We start from the raw sequence: 21,469 nt of genomic DNA, 5'->3' as shown, positions 1-21,469 counted from the left end.
CCCGGGCGGACAACCCTCTCCGCCCCTCCCTAGCTACGCCACTTCTATACTGTTGAACCTCCAGAATTGACAGCCTAAATCCGCCTATGGACAGGCGACAATTCACTGGAACAGCGATTGAGAATTCCTCATCTAAAGCTTTTTGTTGTTGTTTTGTGTACTTTTTTGCAGAATGAAATGTAATATTGTTTTAAAAGGTGTTATAAAACGAAAATTAGTACAGCTTTTAAGAAATGAAGAATTGTGAACTGTTAAAAGGGTTTAATTAAAGAAGATTAAAACAAATGAGCAGTCTCGTAATTGAACCAAATCGAATAAAATAAAATGTTTGCTCAGACACGTTGCTTCTTCTTCTTCTTCTTCTTTTTTTTTTTTTGAGCAATCACGATTGCTTATTGTTCTCATTTGACTGTTTTTGATGTTAGCTGATTTTATTTTCCCACCGCCACCCTCCGCACCATCACCGTCGACGGGCTCCTCACGATGCTGCACCTATAGCGAAAGCCGTCTCCAGGTTGCATCCAAGTCCTACACACACGCGCATACATACACAACTACACACACACATACACACACACAAACACATACACACACACAAACACATACACATACACAAACACATACACACACACAAACACATACACACACACACAAACACATACACAAACACATACACACATACACAAACACATAAACACATATGCCTACACACACATTCATACACACAACTACCCACACCCTTATGCCAGCACACAGACACAAACACACATACCCCCCACACACAAACACACACGCCTACATACACACACACACACTCGTGATTGCGGAAAACATAATTTGAGTTCAAGATGTCAAAATTCAAATTATTATTTTTTTTTAAATAGGATTCCCCCGCCCCCTCCCTGCCCGTTATAATCTTGGGTCTGCGAAAAAAAAATACTGATTTTACTCCAGCTTTTGAAATGTATTGAATTTTTTGCACTATTAATTATCGTATGATTATCCCTTCCTGTTTTCGACAAAATTTGTTCTATTAATGGACACGATCTTTTTTCAAGTGAGCTGAAAATTCTAGAGCACGAGAATCAAATCACTTTTGTTTCAGTGGAAAATCCGCGTTCTTTTCTGAGCGCGGGAAAAATTATTACAACACAGTTGAATGGAAAAGCCGAGAAGAAAAAGAACAGAAGTGCAGCGAAAACTCAATCTGCAATCGCTTACCTGTGCCTACAGCGAAATTCGTCGATCATGAAAGCGACCTCATCCAAAACGGGGTCGCATCACGTGGTGTGCTGACGATACCAAAATGCGAAGCAGGAATTTTTACTCCAAATGAAAAAGCCGTCTGTTTTTCTTTCGAATTGATGGTTTGGAATTGAACAAAAAAAAAAAAAGGTTCATGATTGGAAGGTTTCTTTCCAAGGTCGGCAGCAGGAGCTCTTCCCCGAGAAAGTTCCGTTTTCGAAACAAACAATTTCTTTAAAACCCAGAACGAGTGACTGATTTTCCCTTTTTTTATGCAGCAAAAGCAATAGTTGGGACTTTTACCTGTATTGTGAAGAACTCTCGTATCTACACATTCCCGATGGATTTATGTCTTTTGCATGCTGATGCGCCCACAGTAATAGTCGATCAAAGACGCGCCAGTTGGTGAGTTATTTTTTATATCACATTAGAAGTAAAAAGTTAAAATATTTAAGTGCATTTTTCATTTGCTACTCATATTTAATTTTTTACAAAAGATTCAAAAATAGGTTTTTAGTAGTTATATGAAATGCGTTATTCAACTGTAAATAGATATTTTCGGCAATTGCATTTCAACTACATTATTGTGGAGCCAATATGTACCCTCATAAGAAACAAACAAACAAATGATGAACTTGTTTATTTTCAATACGGGGGGGGGGGAATGTTTTCTTTCAATAAATTTTGCGATTAACAATTTAGATCTTTTTTTCCTTTGGAATTTACTCTTTTATTCCTGAACTTAACATGAACGTTTTGACTGTTATATGTGTCAAATTTTAAAATTAGTTAAAAGGGGTTCTCACTCTTCTCTCTCTCTCTCTCTCTCTAACTCTCTTATTATTAAGAAATACACTGGATGCTGTAGATATCCTTTTAAAACTTAATCACATGCACTGACAAATTTAATTTTGGGATAGGTACATTGAAAAAGATTTTTTAGCCATTTTTGGAGTTCTGATAACTGATTTATATGTAAAGTTATTGATTCGGCAGAGATAATGTTGTAATTGTTCAATACATTTAATGAATTTTCATATTATATATTGATTTTTTCGTCTTTTTTGTTTTGTCTCTCTGTGTATTAATTGAAAACCTTCTTAACCTTCCAAAATACTAAGCATCTTATGTTTCATTTCATAATTATGCCAGAATCAAATCACTCATGAGTTCTTTTCCTGGTTTACCGGGAAATTCCGGGTTCATTTATTTGACAAATTTCGGTTCAAAAAAATTGTGAATAACTTGCTATAATTTATTGCTGAACATCCATAGTAGCTAAAGGTAAAAAATTTAATAATGCAGCATATAATGTGTTATAAATATTTATTCTACCCATGCATGGAAAAGGTACTGAGAAATTTGCAGGGAGTAAAGCTGCCGTTTTCTTAAACCCTTAATAGACTATAAGCATCTGTTCTATCCTAATTATATCTGCATGTAGCATTTTTAGGATTTGGAGCCGTAAATCAATTTTACTGCTCCAAAATATTTTCATGGGAAAATTTTGTGAGAAAACATTAACTTTATTTCTAGTAAATAAATGTATAGCAGGGAGTAACCTGTAATGAGATCAGCTCCAGCACTTCTTTTCTGATTAAGCGATCTTACAGACGGTTTACGCATGAATATGAAGTTTTGAAAATTGTTTCACTTTATTTGCTGAAAATTGTTTTCTGACTTGCTAAACATAGAAGTCGTCTGCGCTTTTTAGCAAAACTGAGTTATTGTCACCGTGTAGTTCTTTTGTGTCATATTTTTCATAAATATAATGTTTTATAGTTATTTGAGAGTGGGGGGGGGGGTATCTGAAGTGTCATCCGTTAAACTTTAAAAAAAAAACTATTTCTCGTGTTCAGCTCGACGGTAAATATTGCTTTTGTGCTTTATACGGCGGAAAACTTTTAAGACTTTCAGAGCCCGCGCTAGAGATTTCAAATTGCAAGTCAACAAATTAGCCAAATTTTAAAAATCCTAGTCAAATTCTAAAACTCTTAGCCAAAGACTTAATTTTTTTTTAAATTTTAATTGTGACTTTTTAATTTTTAGGAAACCAATCAGGAAAAAAATGAATAATTTTGTTAAATCAAATATTCACTAACATTCAAGTTAAATTACAACGTACAAGACACTAAGCTCCCAATTTGTTGTTGCTTTTTCTGGAATTACAAAAACTAATTTTGAGGATCGGAGAGAGAACCTTTTTTCTATTTTTGCTAACTTTCACAAAAAAGAAAGTACGCGAAAAAATTTTCACTCAAAAATCGAACGTTAATTACCATTTTGCTCACCCTCGAATGAATGTTGAGTTTTTTTTTTTCGACTCGACAACGTGGATAAGGTATAGACACGCGAAATATCCATTTTGACGATTCCCGAGTTAGTTACAACGAGTTTTCTCGTGACGTCTGTACGTACGTATGTATGTGCGGATGTGCGTATGTATGTCGCATAACTCAAGAACGGTATGTTCTAGAAAGTTGAAATTTGGCACGTAGACTCCTAGTGGGGTCTAGTTGTGCACCTCCCCCATTTGGTTGCATTCGGATGTTTCTAAAAGGGTCTTTTGCCCCTTTTTGGGGGAAATCATAGTTAATTTTGATGTAAACTCAAGTGGTGTTATAATATGGCGGACACTTGCCAGCGGACTTATACCGCCAGTCTTTTGGTCACCAAGTTTTGTCGAAAACTTGGAGACAAATTTGGCGATTTTTTTTTAAAACCTGGATTTTAATTTGGCCACTGTTGGTGATATTTAGAAAGTAAACTATTGAATCACATTAAAATTGCCAGTAATGGGGAAATGACATTAAATTGGAGTGAAAGGAATTCATATGATCATCAGCTCGTTTGTAGAAATTTCTGAGAATTTTCCGTTTGCCTTTACTTTCGCCAAATCAGTTTCTTTCTCCGAATTTACTACTATTTCATCGCATTTGGCACGGCGGCGAATGCTTGGCGCTGACTTTGACTCTATTTAGACTACAAATGAATAATCCAAAGGAAATTTTCAACTGAATTTCCTTTCGATTCTTTTCGAAGAAAATGAAATTCTCAATTTTATGCGTTCGAAATTATATTTACTTCAATAACATAACAACGAACCACTGAAAAAATCTGTCAGTGGAAAATCTCTTTATAGTATTTGTAAGAGAACAATTAAAATTACCTCCGTGTTTCCGGTCATCGATTTTCCGACATACCAAGGTTCAGAACGTTGCATCGTCGGGAAGATGAGAAGAATATTTAATTAAAGGTAGTATATTTTTTATACGTGAATTATGTGTTCCTCCCCGCTGGCCTTGCATGACACACATTTGCTTGATTAACTTACATTTGAGCGATCGCTCAAGAGATAGCTGTTATTAATGTTTCCAGTTCAACTGTACTTAACGCATTCTAATAGTGATCAAAATAGGTCTGAAGTGCAGCTGTTAAGGGCACAGTGTTAAAAGAAGAAATTTTTATTTCCTTGTAAGATTAAAATTATAGTTTTTATTTATTTTTATGCTGATGAGTGAATAGATAAAATGGAACTGGAAATGATTTGCGAAAACTTTGAGCAAAAACAGTCCCGTCGAATCGAAGTTTTTCGGGTGGGAGAGTGGGAGGGCCCTAGCGTTGGTGATACTCCAAACATATATTTTGAAAAAAAAAACGCAAATGCATAATTACACAAAACTTTTGGAAGTCGGGGTGGAGGAGGGGAAGGTCTTTCTGTCTTTCATAAATACATTTACGTATTTATACATGTGCGTGTTCGTATTTTTTTTTTTTTTTTTTTTGAGCCCCTACCCCCTAAATGATAGTCTTTTTTTTTTTTTGCATGCCTAACTTTTTAAAATCACTATTTTTTTGAGCAATCACGATTGCTTATTGCTTTCATTTCACCGTCCTTGGCGTTTGGTTCCTTTTCCAGCTTGAACCAGGGACACCAGCGCCACCGCCCACTGGCCTCTGCGGCGCGGCTCCGAGCATTGCCTCCTGGAATCCGTTTCTTCTGGTCGGTGGCGTCCATGTCCTACACACACACACGCCTACGTGCATACATACAGGTCTACGCACACACACAAGCCTACACATCCACGCACCCGCGCCTACACATACACACACGCCTGCACACACACACACACACACACACACACAACTATACACACGTAACCGCCCAAGAGGAGGGGAAGGCTTGGGGGGACGGAAGCTGTTTCTAGAAACAGTAGCCCCCAATGAGTAGGATCCGGTCGCAATTCGTGATTGCGAAAAACATAATTTGAATTCAAATTAAGTACAATTATTATTATTATTATTTTTTTTTTTTTTTCAAAGTTGCCACATTGATCAATTTCCGGCAGGACATTAGTTGAATCTTTTCCACTAAACAACAAAAGATTTTTTGTTAAAGTATTATGTAAATGTTTAGTAAAAGAAATAAGTTGAAAAATATTGTTTCCGGAAAGAGAGAGAAGAGCGATAGAGGAGAAAAAATAACGCACCGTCACTTGCTCATATCGGTTTTCGGTATAGTACATAGTTTTTGATATCTCCCTCTCTTAAAAGCTTTATGGTATGTAGAGAAATTTTTTGGAAATTCGTATGTATTTTTTTCTCCTACTTTTATCGTCTGACGTATCACAAAAAAAGGTTCTGGAGTTAAAAAATATTTTTGTTGAAAAATTAATTGTTGGAATTTTACTGAAAACAGTTTGCAAAAAAAAAAATTTTAAATCTGTTTTATATTAAATTAATTACTTTACATTTTTATTGTTTTATGGTCATTTATGAGTGAGAGAGAAATATATTTTTTAAAGTACCGATAAAGTGACGTCTGAATCAAATACGTGGAGGCGAAGAACAAAAAAAAAAGTTTCTTATTTTGAGCGCAGTTGCTGATTCCACTTTTGAGTCTCGTACGGCAGTATGTGGCTGTCTTTAGAAAATCAACATGCGTGAAAATAGGCTCGTTTAAATCAGGACACACTACTAGTTAAAAGAAAAATGGTCAAATAAGCTTTGTGCTTAAAGTGAAAAGCCAACGTAAATTAAATAAAGCCCAAACTCTCAAGAAAATACAGCACATAAGCTACTTAAAGGCTACAATGGAGCCTCTTCATCAGTGCAAAAAACTCAACACATAACCAGAAAGTCGTGAGAGAACTCAACGAGTTTCTCAGGCTGTGTGGTGAGTTTTCTGCACTAATGAAGAAGCCTCCATTGTAGCCTTGAAATAGCTATATGCTGTATTTTCTTGAGAATTTGTGCTTTATTTACGTTAATTTTTCACTTTAATCATGCTAGTTAGTTGCTGTCATTTCATTTACTTTATGCAAAGGTCACAGGTATCTTAGTACAATTAAGTAACTTCATGTGTAATACTGGAAATGAACGCCGTTCATACCATCACCTCAATTATAATATCATTACCGCTGGGTCTTCGAATGCTGATATATCTGTAGAAATGCTGGTATTTATAACAGAGCACGATATTTAAGAGACAAATACATTCATAATAAACATCTTTTTTTTTTTATCATTACTTAAACGGCACTGGTATTGCTCTTTTAAAACTTTCGGACTTAGAACGAAAGTCCTAAAAAATAAAGCGTGTAATAAGTAAAACGACACAACGTGTATAAAGTACAAATAAAGTATTAAAATAGAGTTAAAAACTGAGAAAACAGCTGTTTCGGGGCTGTGAAATGCAAGCCCCTTCATCAGTGCATAAAAGGAGAACGAAAAGTCCACACGATGTAAACCACAAATGAACGAAAAATGGAAGGAAGCAAAGTAAATGAACATGGAAACCGGAAACATTGCTTCACAGAATAGCAACGACACCTATAGTGCGGGAAAACGTCACAAACAGAAAAAAGTTTTTATAGATAAGATTTCCAAACACCAGGGGAAAAGGGCGTACTCGACAAATCATTAACTACTGTTCAGTAGTTAATGATTTACTTTCACATTTACTTTGCTTCCTTCCATTTTTTGTTCATTTGTCGTTTGGTTTACATTGGTGGACTTTTCGTTCTTCTTTTATGCACTGATGAAGGCTTGCATTTGATAGCCCCTAAACAGGAGTTTGCTGAGTTTTTAACTCTATTTTAATACTTTATTTGTACTTTATACACGTTGTGTCGTTTTACGTATGCCTTAGTGCAAAGTTTTCGATTGCTTTTTTACAATAAAGCGTGTAATATTATTAATACAACTTGATTTTAGTGAGTATAAATATTAATAACTCGAGGGAGGAGAAAGATAACGCATTGTCACTTGATCACATCAGCTTTCGGTTTAATTTAGTTATTGATTATCTCCCCAACACACCGACAAAAACAACACCGAATTAAATGCAAAATTATCAATAGTAAAAAATGCTGTAAAAGAAATGGTGTAGAGATTTAGAAATTAGGTACGAGAGCGTAACATCCTGGCCATTCGGATAATTAATGGTTTTAACACTTGATCTTTACTAATAATAAAGCTGAAAGTCTGTCTGGATCTCTGTTTGTCTGGATGTCTGGATCTCTGTGACGCGTATAGTGTCTAGACCGTTCCGCCGATTTTCAGGAAATTTGGCACAAAGTTAGTTTGTAGCATAGAGTGTGCACCTCGAAACGATTTTTCAAAAATTCGGTTTTGTTCTTTTTCTATTCCAATTTTAAGAAAATTTTACCAAACAAATTATCACAACGTGGAAGAATAAAACACGAAATTATCATAACGTTAAACCGCAACATGGGGGCGAGCAAATGAACATAGCAAATTGGCGAGAAATTCGTCATCCATTATTTGTAAAGATGCAGGCGAACCAAATGACCTGTTAATTTTCAACTACGGGCAAAGTCGTGCGGGTACCACTAGTAAGAAATAAAATTGAAGCTCTTTTCAAAGAGTTTCAAAAACTTGTTTAGCTATTTTCAAGGACTCAAGAACAATAAAAATTATTTATTATAGTTTATTCGCAATTTCTAGTCTCTGAAAATTTAATACTTGACTGTATAGTTTTACAGAAACTGTGCAAGAAAGATCTGTTTTAATTTAAAATATAAATATAGCTAAAGATTTCTCGTAACAGCATTTTTTTCTTTCTTTTTTTCCTTTTTTTTTCGATCTCAAGTACTGTAAAAAAAGAATAGAGAAAGTGAAATACTTTTTACTCGTGCTAAACAAATTAACTATGTGCAGTAGAAGTAAGATAAAATCGCGCAATAAAAATGATCTTCCAAAATACTGAATTCGGGATTAAATAAATTGCAAGATATGAAACATGTCAGTCACATTTATCTCAAGCCTCAAAAATGCGAGAAAAATTATTTTTTTCATTTTTGATACAGCAGCTGAATTTTGCAGTTTTGTTTCCTCCTCCATTTGTTAGAAATTTAAAAATTCAAATTTTATAATTACATTTTCCAAACTTACAAGGTTTTTGAGCACTTAGAAACGAAATTAATTTTTTCAAGTACTTTTCATTTTTCAGGAACGAATCGCTCTCTTTTCTTTTCTCTCTCTCTCTGGATTTAGGGGCTCTTAACAAAGCGGGGATCTTAAGCTGTAGCTTGTTTAGCTAACAGGTAAATCCAGCAATGTGTGTAACATGACCCATTTCTTTTGATCTTATGAAAAGTGGATGCAAAGAAAACTATTCGCAATGTACAAATATTTACCAACAAATAAACGTAGGTCTTAAGATGACAAAAACGCAGCACATTTTCAAAATAGCAGCTTTTATTTCTATTGATATTTGATATTATTTGTTCAAAAAATAATCTAAAATTTAGACAAAATCGTGTCCCAATTTTTTTTTAAATCCCCACTCCGTCTCTACACTTCATTTAAAAAAATATTTTATTATGTCACTTTTTGCCAAATAAAGCTAAATGATACAATTTTCCGCCTTTTTTTTTTTTTTTTTCTTCGAAGGTACAAATTTACTGTCGAAACTGGAAAATAATATTTCGATTCCAAGCTCAAGTACAAAGCACTTTGCTCTCTCTCACTCTTTATGTGGTTTTGAAAATAAATATCCAATTTGTTCATTTGGAAAAATTGTAATCTATCTTAACTATTTCACTTTGTCGCGCACCCTCTCCCCTTTAAAAAAAATTACACTATTTCGTTCAGCAGTGAGGTGGAAAAATTAATTTCTAATGTGTTGATTTTTTGAAGAAATTACATCAAATTGAAATTTTTGATCTTTTCTTTTCCTGTCTTTTTCTTTCGATTTTTTCCATTTTCTTCCACTGTTAAGAAAAAAATCGGTTTCATACAAAAAAAAAAAAAAAGTACCCTGACGATATTCACGAAAACTAAATGGCATTTAAAAGGGCAAAGAGACAACAGGTTTCATTTCCCCAGGATATACTCTTATCGAAGTGAAAAAAGGTACATTGCACTAGCACAAGTCATAAGCTTTTTTCATAAGCAGAACAAAGCAATTAGTGCCGTTTAATTATTTCTCAGATTTGATTCCAGTTGCTTTTAACGATTGCATCACTTAGAGCTTTTAATTATTTTTTCCTCTTACGTAGAATGGATCTAGTATTACGTAATAGCATTTCAAATGGGAAATTAATAGAAGATCATTAACATTATTCGGGGCAACCAGATGTGTAACGGTACTCTGCCTGAAGTTAGAATTTATTTTTCATTCTTCTGATTCATTCAAAAATGTGCATTGTCTTTAGCTAATAGTACTAGAATGTATTCCTACAGATTAAGTCAGCGATCAGCAACCTAAATTGACTGAAGATCTGCTTACTGAATTTAATGTGAACACACAAAATCGACTTGTGGGAGGGTAGGGGCATAATGCCTACAATATAGACTAAAGCGGATGTTTTGCATACAGGGTTAAGTTGAGACTATGCTGATTTCAAATTATAGATCAACTCTTATAAAGAATACCTTGATACTTATTAAGCAGTTGCTTTAAATTGCAAAACTGATGTTTTGTTAACCAATATCAGAATTAATTTCAGACACAAGTATAATGTTTGCTTTAAAATTGATAAAATAGTGACTAAAAAAGAATTTCGTAACTGTAAAAAATTTGGCAAATTTTCAAAAAACTTTTGATTTAGACGTTAAACCGAACTTTGTTCCAGAAATCAATAATTCTATTCAGACAAAAAGCAGGGCTCATAATATTGCCACGATCGACTCAAAATGGGCTCGAGATCGACCGGTCGATGGCAATCGACAGGTTGCTTACCGCTGGATTAAGTTAACTATTTTTACTCCCTTTTACAAAAAAGGAATTATTGTATTCGCGAAAAAATTTTCACTCAAAATTCGGCCTTAATTACCGTTTTGCTCACCCCCGAATTAATGTTGAATTTTTTTTTTTTCAACCCGACCACACGCGAATAAGTGCCTAAGAACGTATAGACACCCGAAATATTCATTTTGACATTCCTCGAGTTAATTACAACGACTGTTCTCGTGACGTCCGTATGTACGTATGTATGCATGCATGTGCGGATATGCGTATGTATGTCGCATAACTCAAGAACGGTATGTCCTAGAAAGTTGAAATTTGGTACGTGGACTCCTAGTGGGGTCTAGTTGTGCACCTCTCTTTTTGGTTGCATTCGGATGTTTTAAAGGGGGTCTTTTACACCTTTTTTGGGGGAAATCAATGTTAATTTCAATGCAAACTCAAATGGTGTTATAATTTGGCGGACACTTGGTAATATATCGCCAGTCTTTTGGGCGCCAAGTTTTGTCGCCAACTTTGTGACAAATTTGGCGAGTTTTTTTTTTTTTTTTTTTTTTTTTTAAATCTGATTTCAATTTGGCCACTATTGATGATATTTAGAGAGTAAACTATTGAATCACATTAAAATTGCCAGTAATGGGGAAATGACATTAAATTGGGGTAAAAGGAAGTCATGTGATGCACACATCAACTCGTTCTTGTGTTGAGCCTAAACATTCTGTAAAAAATAATAAAACATTTTAATAAAAAATGTTTTCAAAATGAACTGAAACGTATAAAATAATTTCTTCAAGCTTCATGTAAATTTAAAGCCTCATACAGTTTCAGAATTTTTTATAGATTGTCTGCAAAATTTGTGATAGTGAGTTTTTAATAGGAAGCTCTTTTTAAAGCCAAGCTTAAATGAATTAAGCGCATGCTTTGCTGAATATTAATCTTTACAAGTACGAGTATATAAATGACTTTCATTGCACAAAATTTTGATTTAATTCCACGATGAATTAAATGACGTTTATGAAAATTGAAATAATGTCTCAAGTGTTCAGTTAAACACCGACTGCGAATAAAAAAAATTAAAAGTCTAGCTCAATGCCTGACAGTTTCAGTTAACCCGAGGTTCTGCATTTACTTTTCATACATATATATTCTAAAATCCTGTTTCAAAATAAAAAAAAAATGTTAGCGAGCGAAGCGAGCTGAGTGTGGAGCCCCTAATTTTGCTAAAGACATTGAAATGCCGAAATAATTTGACTGGCCATGTCTTTCGCAACGTGTACTGTTTGACAAACCGCCCACGGTGAACGACTTTGCTTATGTTCACTAAAGGTTGTGGACTGTCCCACATTGTCATCTTTCGTCAGTGGCGGCGACTCGGGGACCACTGTTCATGGTTAATTAATATATTTTATTTTCCACTTTAGAAGCCAAAACTAGAAATTATATTTAAAAAAAAAAACAGAATGGGGTTGTTTCCTTTAGTCAAAAATAGTACTTTTTGTCACTGAAATTGATAGAATAAGCAAAAAAAAAAAAAAAAAAACATGCACCCAGAAAATACTTTTATTTTCCCAACAATTACTTTTTAATTAATTTTTTAAAATGTCCGATCTTTCAAACAAGGCGTGGTCTGATGACGTCAGAAATGATGTTCCTTGGCGCATCTTTCTACTGCGTTTCCACGTTATAATAATCAAGAAGCGAATTAAAATTGCGCTCTACGCTTGTTATCAACCATATCGTTGCCAATACACGTGAGTAAAGATGCGAATTAAATATTTTGCTCTGTGAATGGCAACACTGAATGGAATTTCATCATTTGTGATGTCATCGGCAGAAGCTTAAACAATGAAAGCGCACCGATTTATGTATCTTTTTTTAAATATTAAGCTAAACGAATTATTAAAAAAAATGGTCAGATGTTATGTTTTTAAGCATGCTCTTTCAGAAAAAAATACTTTTAAAATTTTGTAAACGACCCTATTCAAAATTTTCAAAACGTGATTGTTTTACTTCGTATGTCTGTTTACACGAAACATTATTTAGCATACCAATAACTTTTATTTTATTATTCATTGTTTAAATATTTGTAAATAAATTGTTTTACTGAAACAAGGCATATTTTTTCAATAAAATTATTACCAAGTGTTTGTGACGCCTCAAAATACTTCAGGCTAAATAATAAGTCTGATTCATGTCGAAATGTTTCTTCGGGAAACGTTATTCTGTAAAAAAATCATCAAAATCTTGGGGGAAAAACGGGAGTTAAGTTGTGAGATTAGCATTAATTTCTACTTATTATATCTTCATCAATGTTCTCAAAACCAGCCCAAACAAAATGTTGTACTTTTTTTTTTTTTTGCTGCCGCTAAAAGTCATAAGGCTTTTATGTCTTTTTTTTTTTTTTTTTTTTTTTTTGCCCCCTCCCCCGCCACACACACGCACACTTAGCACACACACTTAGCCCCAATCGCCGCCACTGTCTTTCGTAATCATAAATTTAAATAATCAACGAAAAAATATTTTTTTATTTGCTCATTTGATTGAAGGAAATGAATTTAATGATCGTAAGTGCTATTTAAAAACTTTTAAAGCGTAGAATTATTGAGGAAACTTTATTGTACCACTACAAAGCAATGAAAATGCTTTTGCTTTTAGGAGGAAAAATCGTCCAACGTGTCTTTCATTCGGATAATTTCCCTTAATGGCAATTGTTTCTGACGTGACAAAATGGATTTTCACCTACTGTGTTTTTCGATTCGTTTTTGATGAGCTTAAGTGTTTTTCCCAAATATTTCGAAAGTGCATTAACTTCAAGGAAAATGAAATCAGACCGGTCTTTATTCATAAATATTATTGTAAGCTTCAAAATGATGAGAGAGAGAAAAAAAGAAATGAACAATATTTTCGGTGGAAATAAAACAATAAGAGCTTGAGAAATTAGCAATTCAGAATTGCTGTAATATACTCGCATAGGAATAGGTTGCCGTCAATGAACCACATAACAGTTTTCGATTTTTTTTCGAAAGGAAATCGAATTCAAATTTCACGTTAATTATAGGAACAATTTCTCGGTATATTTCTCTTTTAATAATAATATTCACTTTCATGATAAATATACACATTAAAGAATGAAAATTAAAAATAAATATTTTAGCATGTGGTCTATTCATGGCAACCGGTTGCTATGGATGGATCGTCGGATTTCCATCGATGGACCACATTCTCAAATTAAAAAAACCAATGCTTAACTTACGAATATTTATAACAGGCGATCAATAAACACTTCAAATAAAAATAAGCTATAGAAAAAGATATTTATTTTCTAAAATGTTTAATTTTCGGATAAGAGGAACATGCAAAAAACCAGCACTCATACAACACACACCTGTTGTCATCACACCTCGTTCACCACTTGATATTTTCCCAACCTGTGCAACGCCATGCTTAGCTAATATCTTTACTACCTCTTTTGAACTATTGAGAGTTTTGTGAAATCCATTTTGAAAATTTTCGTGCTACGCAAGAATGTACTTGCTCTCTAAAATGAACTTATTGACGATTTTATTACTGAAACCAGAAGCTTAAGTCTCAAACTACAGGAGAATATTGTACTAAACTTAGTTTTTGTCTTAATTAAAGCTGAGGGACACGTTATTTTTCTCCGCCTCTTGAAAAGCCAATTCCCCAACTATTTGGAGGTAATTCTAAAATCGTCTTCTCTAGTTCAAAATATGAGGCACTAATTATATTCCTATTTTGGAGGGCTTATCTCTTAAATTTCTAATAAGTGACTAAGGTAACAACAATCCGGTTTTTATCTTCCCTGCTACTGTTTAAAGTTGTTTTCAGGACTCGATATTGTCGGCAGACTTCATTAAGGTCCACACCACCATTTCTGTAAGCTACTGTAGCACGTTACATAATCTCACTTGTCCAAGGGCCATATTTTACTAATTTTTGCATTTTTCTGGAACGGCAAAAGTATTTGAAACTATATTATTATCTTTTAAATTTTTAATCAATTTTATATTTTAAAAAAAGGTGAAATTATAATAAAGTAAAAGAGTTTTCATGAGCTACTGAGAAACTTTTTTTATTATTGTAATATTTATTTTATAACTATCGAGCAATTTTCAAAGGTAATTGAGCTGAAGTTACAACAATATTTGCGATTTTCCTTTGTCAGGTGGTTCATTCGTGAAAACACATAGCGGTCCAATGATAGCAACTGCTCCATTTTGAATATTCTTATAGGTGTTACTGCTGTGATGGATCATGATGAAGCATATGAAGTATGGGGAATTGTACTTGAAAAGATACTCTTTTAAGTCAATGTTCACGTTTAACTGATCGGTGATGTTCAAAGCATATTATAACTAAATGAAAATCTCAATAATTAGTTAGATAATGGTAGAAATCTTACTGACCGATTGACAATATGAAGAAGTAATTTTAGCTACTTGATGACTCTGCAGTAGACTTTTTTCTGACAAAGGAAGGTACTAAAATTGATTACGCGTCTGTTTAAACACGAGAAATATCTTCGCGGTTTAGACATGGAACTGGTTCATTGACGGCAACCATCCCCTATATACTTAGGCCTTATCAGCAAATTACATAGGGTAAAGCGTATACATTATTACATTAATTGCGGGGTTGGGTTTTGGACTGTACGAAACTGGTTTAGGACAAGACAGGTGGTTTTTACCGTCCAAAACTGTCTAAAACCGTCCAAAAGTGTCCGAAAGTGTCTTAAACTGTCCAAAAGTATGCTAAAGCTAAAAAGTGTAATCCAGGGGTTCTCCAACTTTTTTCGACTCACGGTACCTTTTGAAGAAATAGAATTTTCTCCAACCAAATATCACTCTCATTTATGACTGAATTAGCACCAGCTTTTGCGTCACATGGCCTTATGGAGCTACAATCTACATTTCTAGGACTTAAATCATAAGAAAAAATGAAGGTGCACTAAGGCACTTTTCTGTTTGAATTCATCAACTACACTCACTGCCAAAAGTTAAGCACGGAAAGGAAATTGTAAATTTCTGGAAGGCAATCCGAATTGAAGAAGCTGCAATTCGCTGCATAGGTAGATAGAAGTATGGAAATAAGTTAGGTAACCTCCCCCCGCCCATCCAAAATCTCTCTCTCTCTCACACGATTTCCTGTCGAGAAATGTGCAAAAAAGGCAGTCGTATAAGAAGGCAGTCACAAATGTTGCTCCTTTCTTTGTGTTCATCCCTCTGCCATTTCACGATTATGGAAACAATTTTTAAGGAGCCTAACAGTTTTCTGAAGACCTGTGACCGGTCGCCCAAGGGTTACAAACCCCGGGGAAGATTGATATATTGCTGTTGTAGAAAAGTGGAACCGAAGAGAGATATCCACACGTGTGACATCTTTAGATGCAGCGGCCATTGGTAAGACAATTTCTGCCACTACTGTGCTCCGAAGGCTACTTATGAATTGGCTGTATGCCCGGGTACCATGAGTTTGTGTTCTTCTCTCAGTCCAATCCAGAGGTGCACGATTCAAGTGCCGCCGCCAACATGTCAGTGTGACTGTGTTGGAATGGAGTATTGTTATGTTCACAGATGAGTCAAGATTTGCTCTGCAACCCGATGTCAAGCGTGTAAGGATTTGGAGAGCACATGGCAAACGTAATCGGCCCCAGAACATCACCGAACATTATGCATTCCGAGATGGAAGAAACATAGTCTGGACAGGGATTTCGTTGGGGTATCAAACCGACCTGCACTGTGAGATTTTACGCTGCAACAGTAGGTCTTGCTTCCATTTTAATGGATGATATATTGCGCTTCCTCATAGAGCTGCCATCGCTGACGACTACCTGTAGAGTGAGGGTATTGCGCGCATGAACTGGCCGGCGTACTCACCCGACCTTAATCCCATTGAAAACCTTCGGGATGGCCTTGACCTTGTTTTTAGTACAAGCTTCCAAACCGCAACCACTCTCACAGAGTTGGAAACGGCTCTACATGAGGAATGGCGGTTACTCGACTCTGTGGTGATTGATCACCTCATAAAAGCGTGGGTACACTCTGTAAACTTTGTACGCAGATGAGGGGTGCCCACATACCCTATTAATGTCAGTTTTTTTGTTTGTTTGAATTTAAGCAATATTTTGTAAATGACTACAATATGACGTCATTTTATAACTCATGATAATTTATTATTGTTTTCATCTCTGTATGTAATTCTTCAGGGTCGGGGACTTGTAGAATGTTTACCTATTAATTACTTCTAACAAATTTCTTACTAAGGAAGTGCTGACTTTCTTCACTTTCTCAGTCTTCTTTCGTTAAATAATGCCATGGGTATGGAGCTAATTCATACCGAATATACTTAATTCGGCAAATCTTAGTCCGATTTCTTGGTAAGGGGCTGTCCATATATAACTGATGTTACACTTTATTTAAACATTTTTGTTACAAAGTACTTTTTGTAAGCTACTTTTCATAAATATATTCTTATTAAAAAATGCTTGATGTCACACATCATTTTACTCTTCCCCCTTGTCACAATTTCTCCAACCCCCCCCCCCCCCCCCCCGTCCCCCTCGAAGCGTGACATCATCTTTGTTGTAGTAATCAACAAGTATTTCTTCATTGTCAATCAGGATTGTCGAATTCATTGAGAAAAGATTCATTGAGTGCGCGATCTTTTCGAGTCAGTTTGAAATTTGAATGTTGTGTTTGAAGTGTTCCTTTTTTTTTTTTTTTGGCTATGAATGTGCGTGTTTGAAATTCATTAACTTTTGAGTGGTTTAATATGACAAAGTTGCATATCAAATTGAAGGAAATTTAACGCTCTACAACTTTGTCATCGACAATGTTTATGAATACCGCTCCTGGGAGGCACTGGGAGCAAATGTTTGACAAAAAGAGGGAATTTCTCCGAAAATCATCGATTTTTCATAACATATACCCTGAAAATTACAAGCAATTTTACAAATATGTGTAAAAAACAGTTCTATAGGAATTTTATTTAGCTTGAATTTTTATTCTGAACGCATTTTTTCCACCGTTTCCGACGTATATTAAAAAACTCAAAATTTGCTTCCCCTCCTCCCTCCCACCTTTAGCTCACCCCCCCCCAGGGGTGGGGTCTTTTAGTATATTTACTTACTAACTACCCCTAAAAATATCCTGAAGTCAAAAATTATCGCATTTTCCATGCACGCTTCACCCCTTTTATGAGCACTCATTGACTGGACTATTGGAGATAGGTTGCTTTTGCTTCGTAATGCTGTTATTTTTCAAAAAATACTTAACATTTGATCCGGATAAGCGAGGCTCTACCGTTAGAGCAGAAATTTGTAAATGGAGAGCGCAAGTCCAATCATTGGTTCAGCAAAAGCTGAAGCCAAGTCATATGACTCAAAACCAACGAATGATTGACATGTTTTGCATGAAACTAGCGAAAGAAACCTATTTCTTCCAATGCGTTGCTTTAAAATCTATCACTTGACTTGGGATTTATGCTTCACGAAGGAAAGTCTTCACTCCCTCTATTTTATCTCTTCTCAATAGGTTCTACTGTATCAGTGAATAAAATCAACTTTGTATGTGCTTGTGATGGGCCAAAGAAGCACGTACCATATTCCACCTTGTAGCACGCGTTCCATAGGTTCTCTATCGCTGATATTAAGGTCTGTAAGCTTTTCCAAGAGAGCCTGAATCTTTGAGTATTTGCTTCGTTTACTTGAGGTCTAGTCTAACGACAATCCTGACACAGTAAACTCTCGATAACTCGAAGCCCTATAATTCGAATATTCCCTTTTCTCGAAGTTTTCATGGGTCCCAAACTCATCAGAAACCTTCGAAACTTCCCAAAACTCGAACTATCTGCTACCGTAAACGCGGGCTACTTTGGCCCTTAGGTCCTTCTTTGGCCTAACTGGGAAAAAAGATACAACGTCCTCTGTCAACCTTCGGGGCGCAGTTTTTTCAACATATTTTGACAGATACAACTAGAGAGCATCCCCAAACACTCAATTATGTATAGCAAGCAGTTCTATAGATCTACTCAAGAAGCAACACTAGTGGTTCTAAGTTCTTTGTGCTAACATGTGCTTTCATAACCTTTCAAACTTCTCCATGTAGAAGCGGTTCTACATCAGGCTAAGAGTTTTTTTAAGTACCTATTTATGAACACTATTTAATACTCTATGCCGTAGTATAGTTGTACTTCTCATTTCTGTTTAGGTTTTTTTTTTTTTTTTTTTGTTAAAAATTGACAATGACATCATATCTCTACAACCTAAAAATTACGACCTACTTTGGCTTAGCATGAAAACTTGAAAAAATCCACCAGAGAGATTTGAAAAAGTAAAGAATAGCTAAAACTAAGACTCTAAACAGGAAAAACACAAGAAAAAAAACCTGGAATTCTCGGTAATGGCTGAAGTAGGAGATTGCAGACTCAATTCATCAGGTCTCAGTTGCATGGCTTTCATTATGGAAAATGAAGAGGAATTAAAAGTTGCGTGAGGTTTAGAAAAAGGTTTACCTAACTACATCTACTTCTTACAAATATTTTTAAATTTGTTGGAAAGTTTACGGAATTTTTATTATTTTAGAATGAAATGAGCTCAGGTTTCCAAAGATAGCTGTTTGTGCGAGAGAAGAAGGAATGAATGTTGCAATTATGGAATGCACCAAAAAAGTTTTTGAAGTGACCAAAAATTTAGGATCTTTTGTTATAAGAATGGTGTTATCTTAATAAAATTATTCCATTTCCAAGACTGATGAAAAGATGACTGTTCTCCGTCGGTAATTTTTGAACAATAACTTGGTATGCACACACATTTAAAAAAATAATAATTTTCCTTAAAACAGCTATTTGGGGCACAAACTTTTTGCAAAATATATTTTTCTTTCAAATAAATATTTTTCTTTCTTTCTTTGGCTCTTGTTAGTTAGTTCTACAATGATTTTAAATGGGGAAACCAATTTGTGCCAAAGTAACCCAAACGCAAGAGTAGCATTGGAACAAATAAAAAACAATGATAAAGGGTAAAAATACTTGGAAATAAACTTATCACCAGTGGCGGCTCATGGGAGAGGCCATAGGGGGCCCGGGCCCCCTCACTTTTTTCAGGTAATAATTTTTACCTTTTTATTTGTTTTCCTTTTTTGTGCGTACGTGCTTGAAATTAAAAAAAAAATGAATTGCACCGTATTTTCTTGCGTATAATCCGCGGATTATCTGTTAAAAAAAGTAAAATTAATGAGGTGCGGATTATACGCTGCCGTGGATTATTTGCGTTTTTCCTCTACACCAGCGCATTGAACCTCAATATTTACAGCAGGATTCGCTGAGACAGTTACCCACCCTGTATGTTGTTTATTTTACATAGCTTGAATGTTCTTCCTTACGCGATTCAGGCTATGTAAAATAAGCAACATATATTAAAGGAACAAGCCTTCATTTGCACAATATTAGACCGTTTGCTCCTTTCTTAACTCATTATCTTCAAGTAATTAACGAAATAGGAAGGAAATCATAATTTTTTATATTAGTTTTGAATACTTCTTAGGAGTTATTACTTCTTCACGTTTTTAATTTTGTTGCAAAAATTGTGTGTTAACTCAAAACTTCATGTTTTTGCATCGTATTATCCGTGGATTATACGAAGATTTTTTTTTCTTCAGGCCGATTTTAAGACTTCGATTTTGGAAACATTTCAGGGGAGAGTTCCAGAGCCCCTTTCCGTGAAAATCTTTTAAGTTTGTCTACAATTGCGATTTTGAATTGCAAATTCAATGCTTGCCCAATTTGGCTCTCCACAATTGCATACTACTTGGATGAGTTTCACACAACATGGAGTTTTTGAGGATCTATCGTTCTTTTTACTAGCGCCGACTCCATTGGGCTTGGGGGGGGGGAGGGGGTTGCAATAATTTGTGTTTCTGAGTGACTTTTTTTAGAGGGAATGGCGAGTGCTTTTGCTGGAGGAGTACTTTATGGAAAGACAAATTTCTTTTTGCTTATCAAGTTGTCATTGAGAATAGTGACATTTAATAAATTTGCAAGCCTTTGTGAAACTAAATATTAAGGCAAAGACTCTATTTAATATACGAAGAGACGTTATCGTCCGCCTTGACTTATCTTTTCAGGATTTAAGAGGACTGCTTTGCGGTGCGTCAAATACGAGGGGGGGGGGGGGGGAGTTTGGAGGAATTCAAAAGTTGGTTTTAAATTTACAGCCCCAATCAATGTATGTCTACTGCATGACGCTAGGAAAGTAGCCTGGAGGTAGCATTAGGGTGCAATGCTCTGCCTTTTGTGACTGATGCAGAGACAGATGGTGTTTGGTACTCTCCTCTCAAAATTTTTAGAAATTGAAATTCTTAAATTCAGAGTATCTATGCTGAAGTTATAGGAAAGGGGCTTCGGGGACTTTCCCCCGGAATCCTTCCTTTTTTAAGTGTAACTTTATAGGTATTTGTGACTGATGACCTTTAAAATTGCACTTAAAAAGAAGTCAAATTCCGGGGGAAAGTCTCCAAAGCCCCCTTTTCGTCAACAAAGATACTCTGAAATTATGTTTTAAGAATTTCAATTTCTAGAAACTTTGAGAGGAGAGTACGAAACTCCATCTTTCCCCCTAAGGTCATTAAAGGCGGCCCAGAACCGCATTTTTAAGACTTCCAATTTCGAATAATTTCCTCGATAGGCTTCCAAGCCCCACCCCTTGTTCTAACGTTATGAAACATAGCCTATAAAAAATTTTCAGGTGAAAACCTTCGAACCTCACCTTTCTCTAACATTGCTAAAAGACGGTCTAAAGTTGCATTTTTAAAACTTCAATTTCTAAAAATTTCGGGGTAATGCTCCGAATCCCATTCTTTCGCCTGACGTCTTCAAAGATCGCCCCCTCCCCCCAATAATTTTAGCAAGCCGGCGCCCCTGGTTCTTTTCTTGGAACGTAGCCTGTCAAAGCTTCTTTCTATTAATATCTTATGGAAAATTAGTTGGAGATGT

At 35.1% G+C, this 21,469-nt stretch overlaps 1 protein-coding gene across 1 annotated transcript in view; it reads left to right on the top strand.

Moving 5' to 3' along the window:
• Nucleotides 1–1,352: 1,352 nt before the first annotated feature.
• LOC129223687 (pantothenate kinase 3-like) overlaps nucleotides 1,353–21,469 on the top strand; it is a 58,943-nt gene continuing 38,826 nt past the window's right edge. The window contains exon 1 of the mRNA XM_054858080.1: nucleotides 1,353–1,650. Within this exon, the coding sequence (XP_054714055.1) occupies nucleotides 1,586–1,650 (65 nt within the window). The 5' untranslated portion in view covers nucleotides 1,353–1,585. The remainder of the gene's footprint in view (nucleotides 1,651–21,469) is intronic.

This window comes from Uloborus diversus, chromosome 1 (genome assembly GCF_026930045.1).
Source record: "Uloborus diversus isolate 005 chromosome 1, Udiv.v.3.1, whole genome shotgun sequence".
Classification (NCBI taxonomy): Eukaryota; Metazoa; Arthropoda; class Arachnida; order Araneae; family Uloboridae; genus Uloborus; species Uloborus diversus.
Note: the sequence above shows the minus strand (reverse complement) of the source record. Positions and strands in the feature narration are given on the sequence as shown.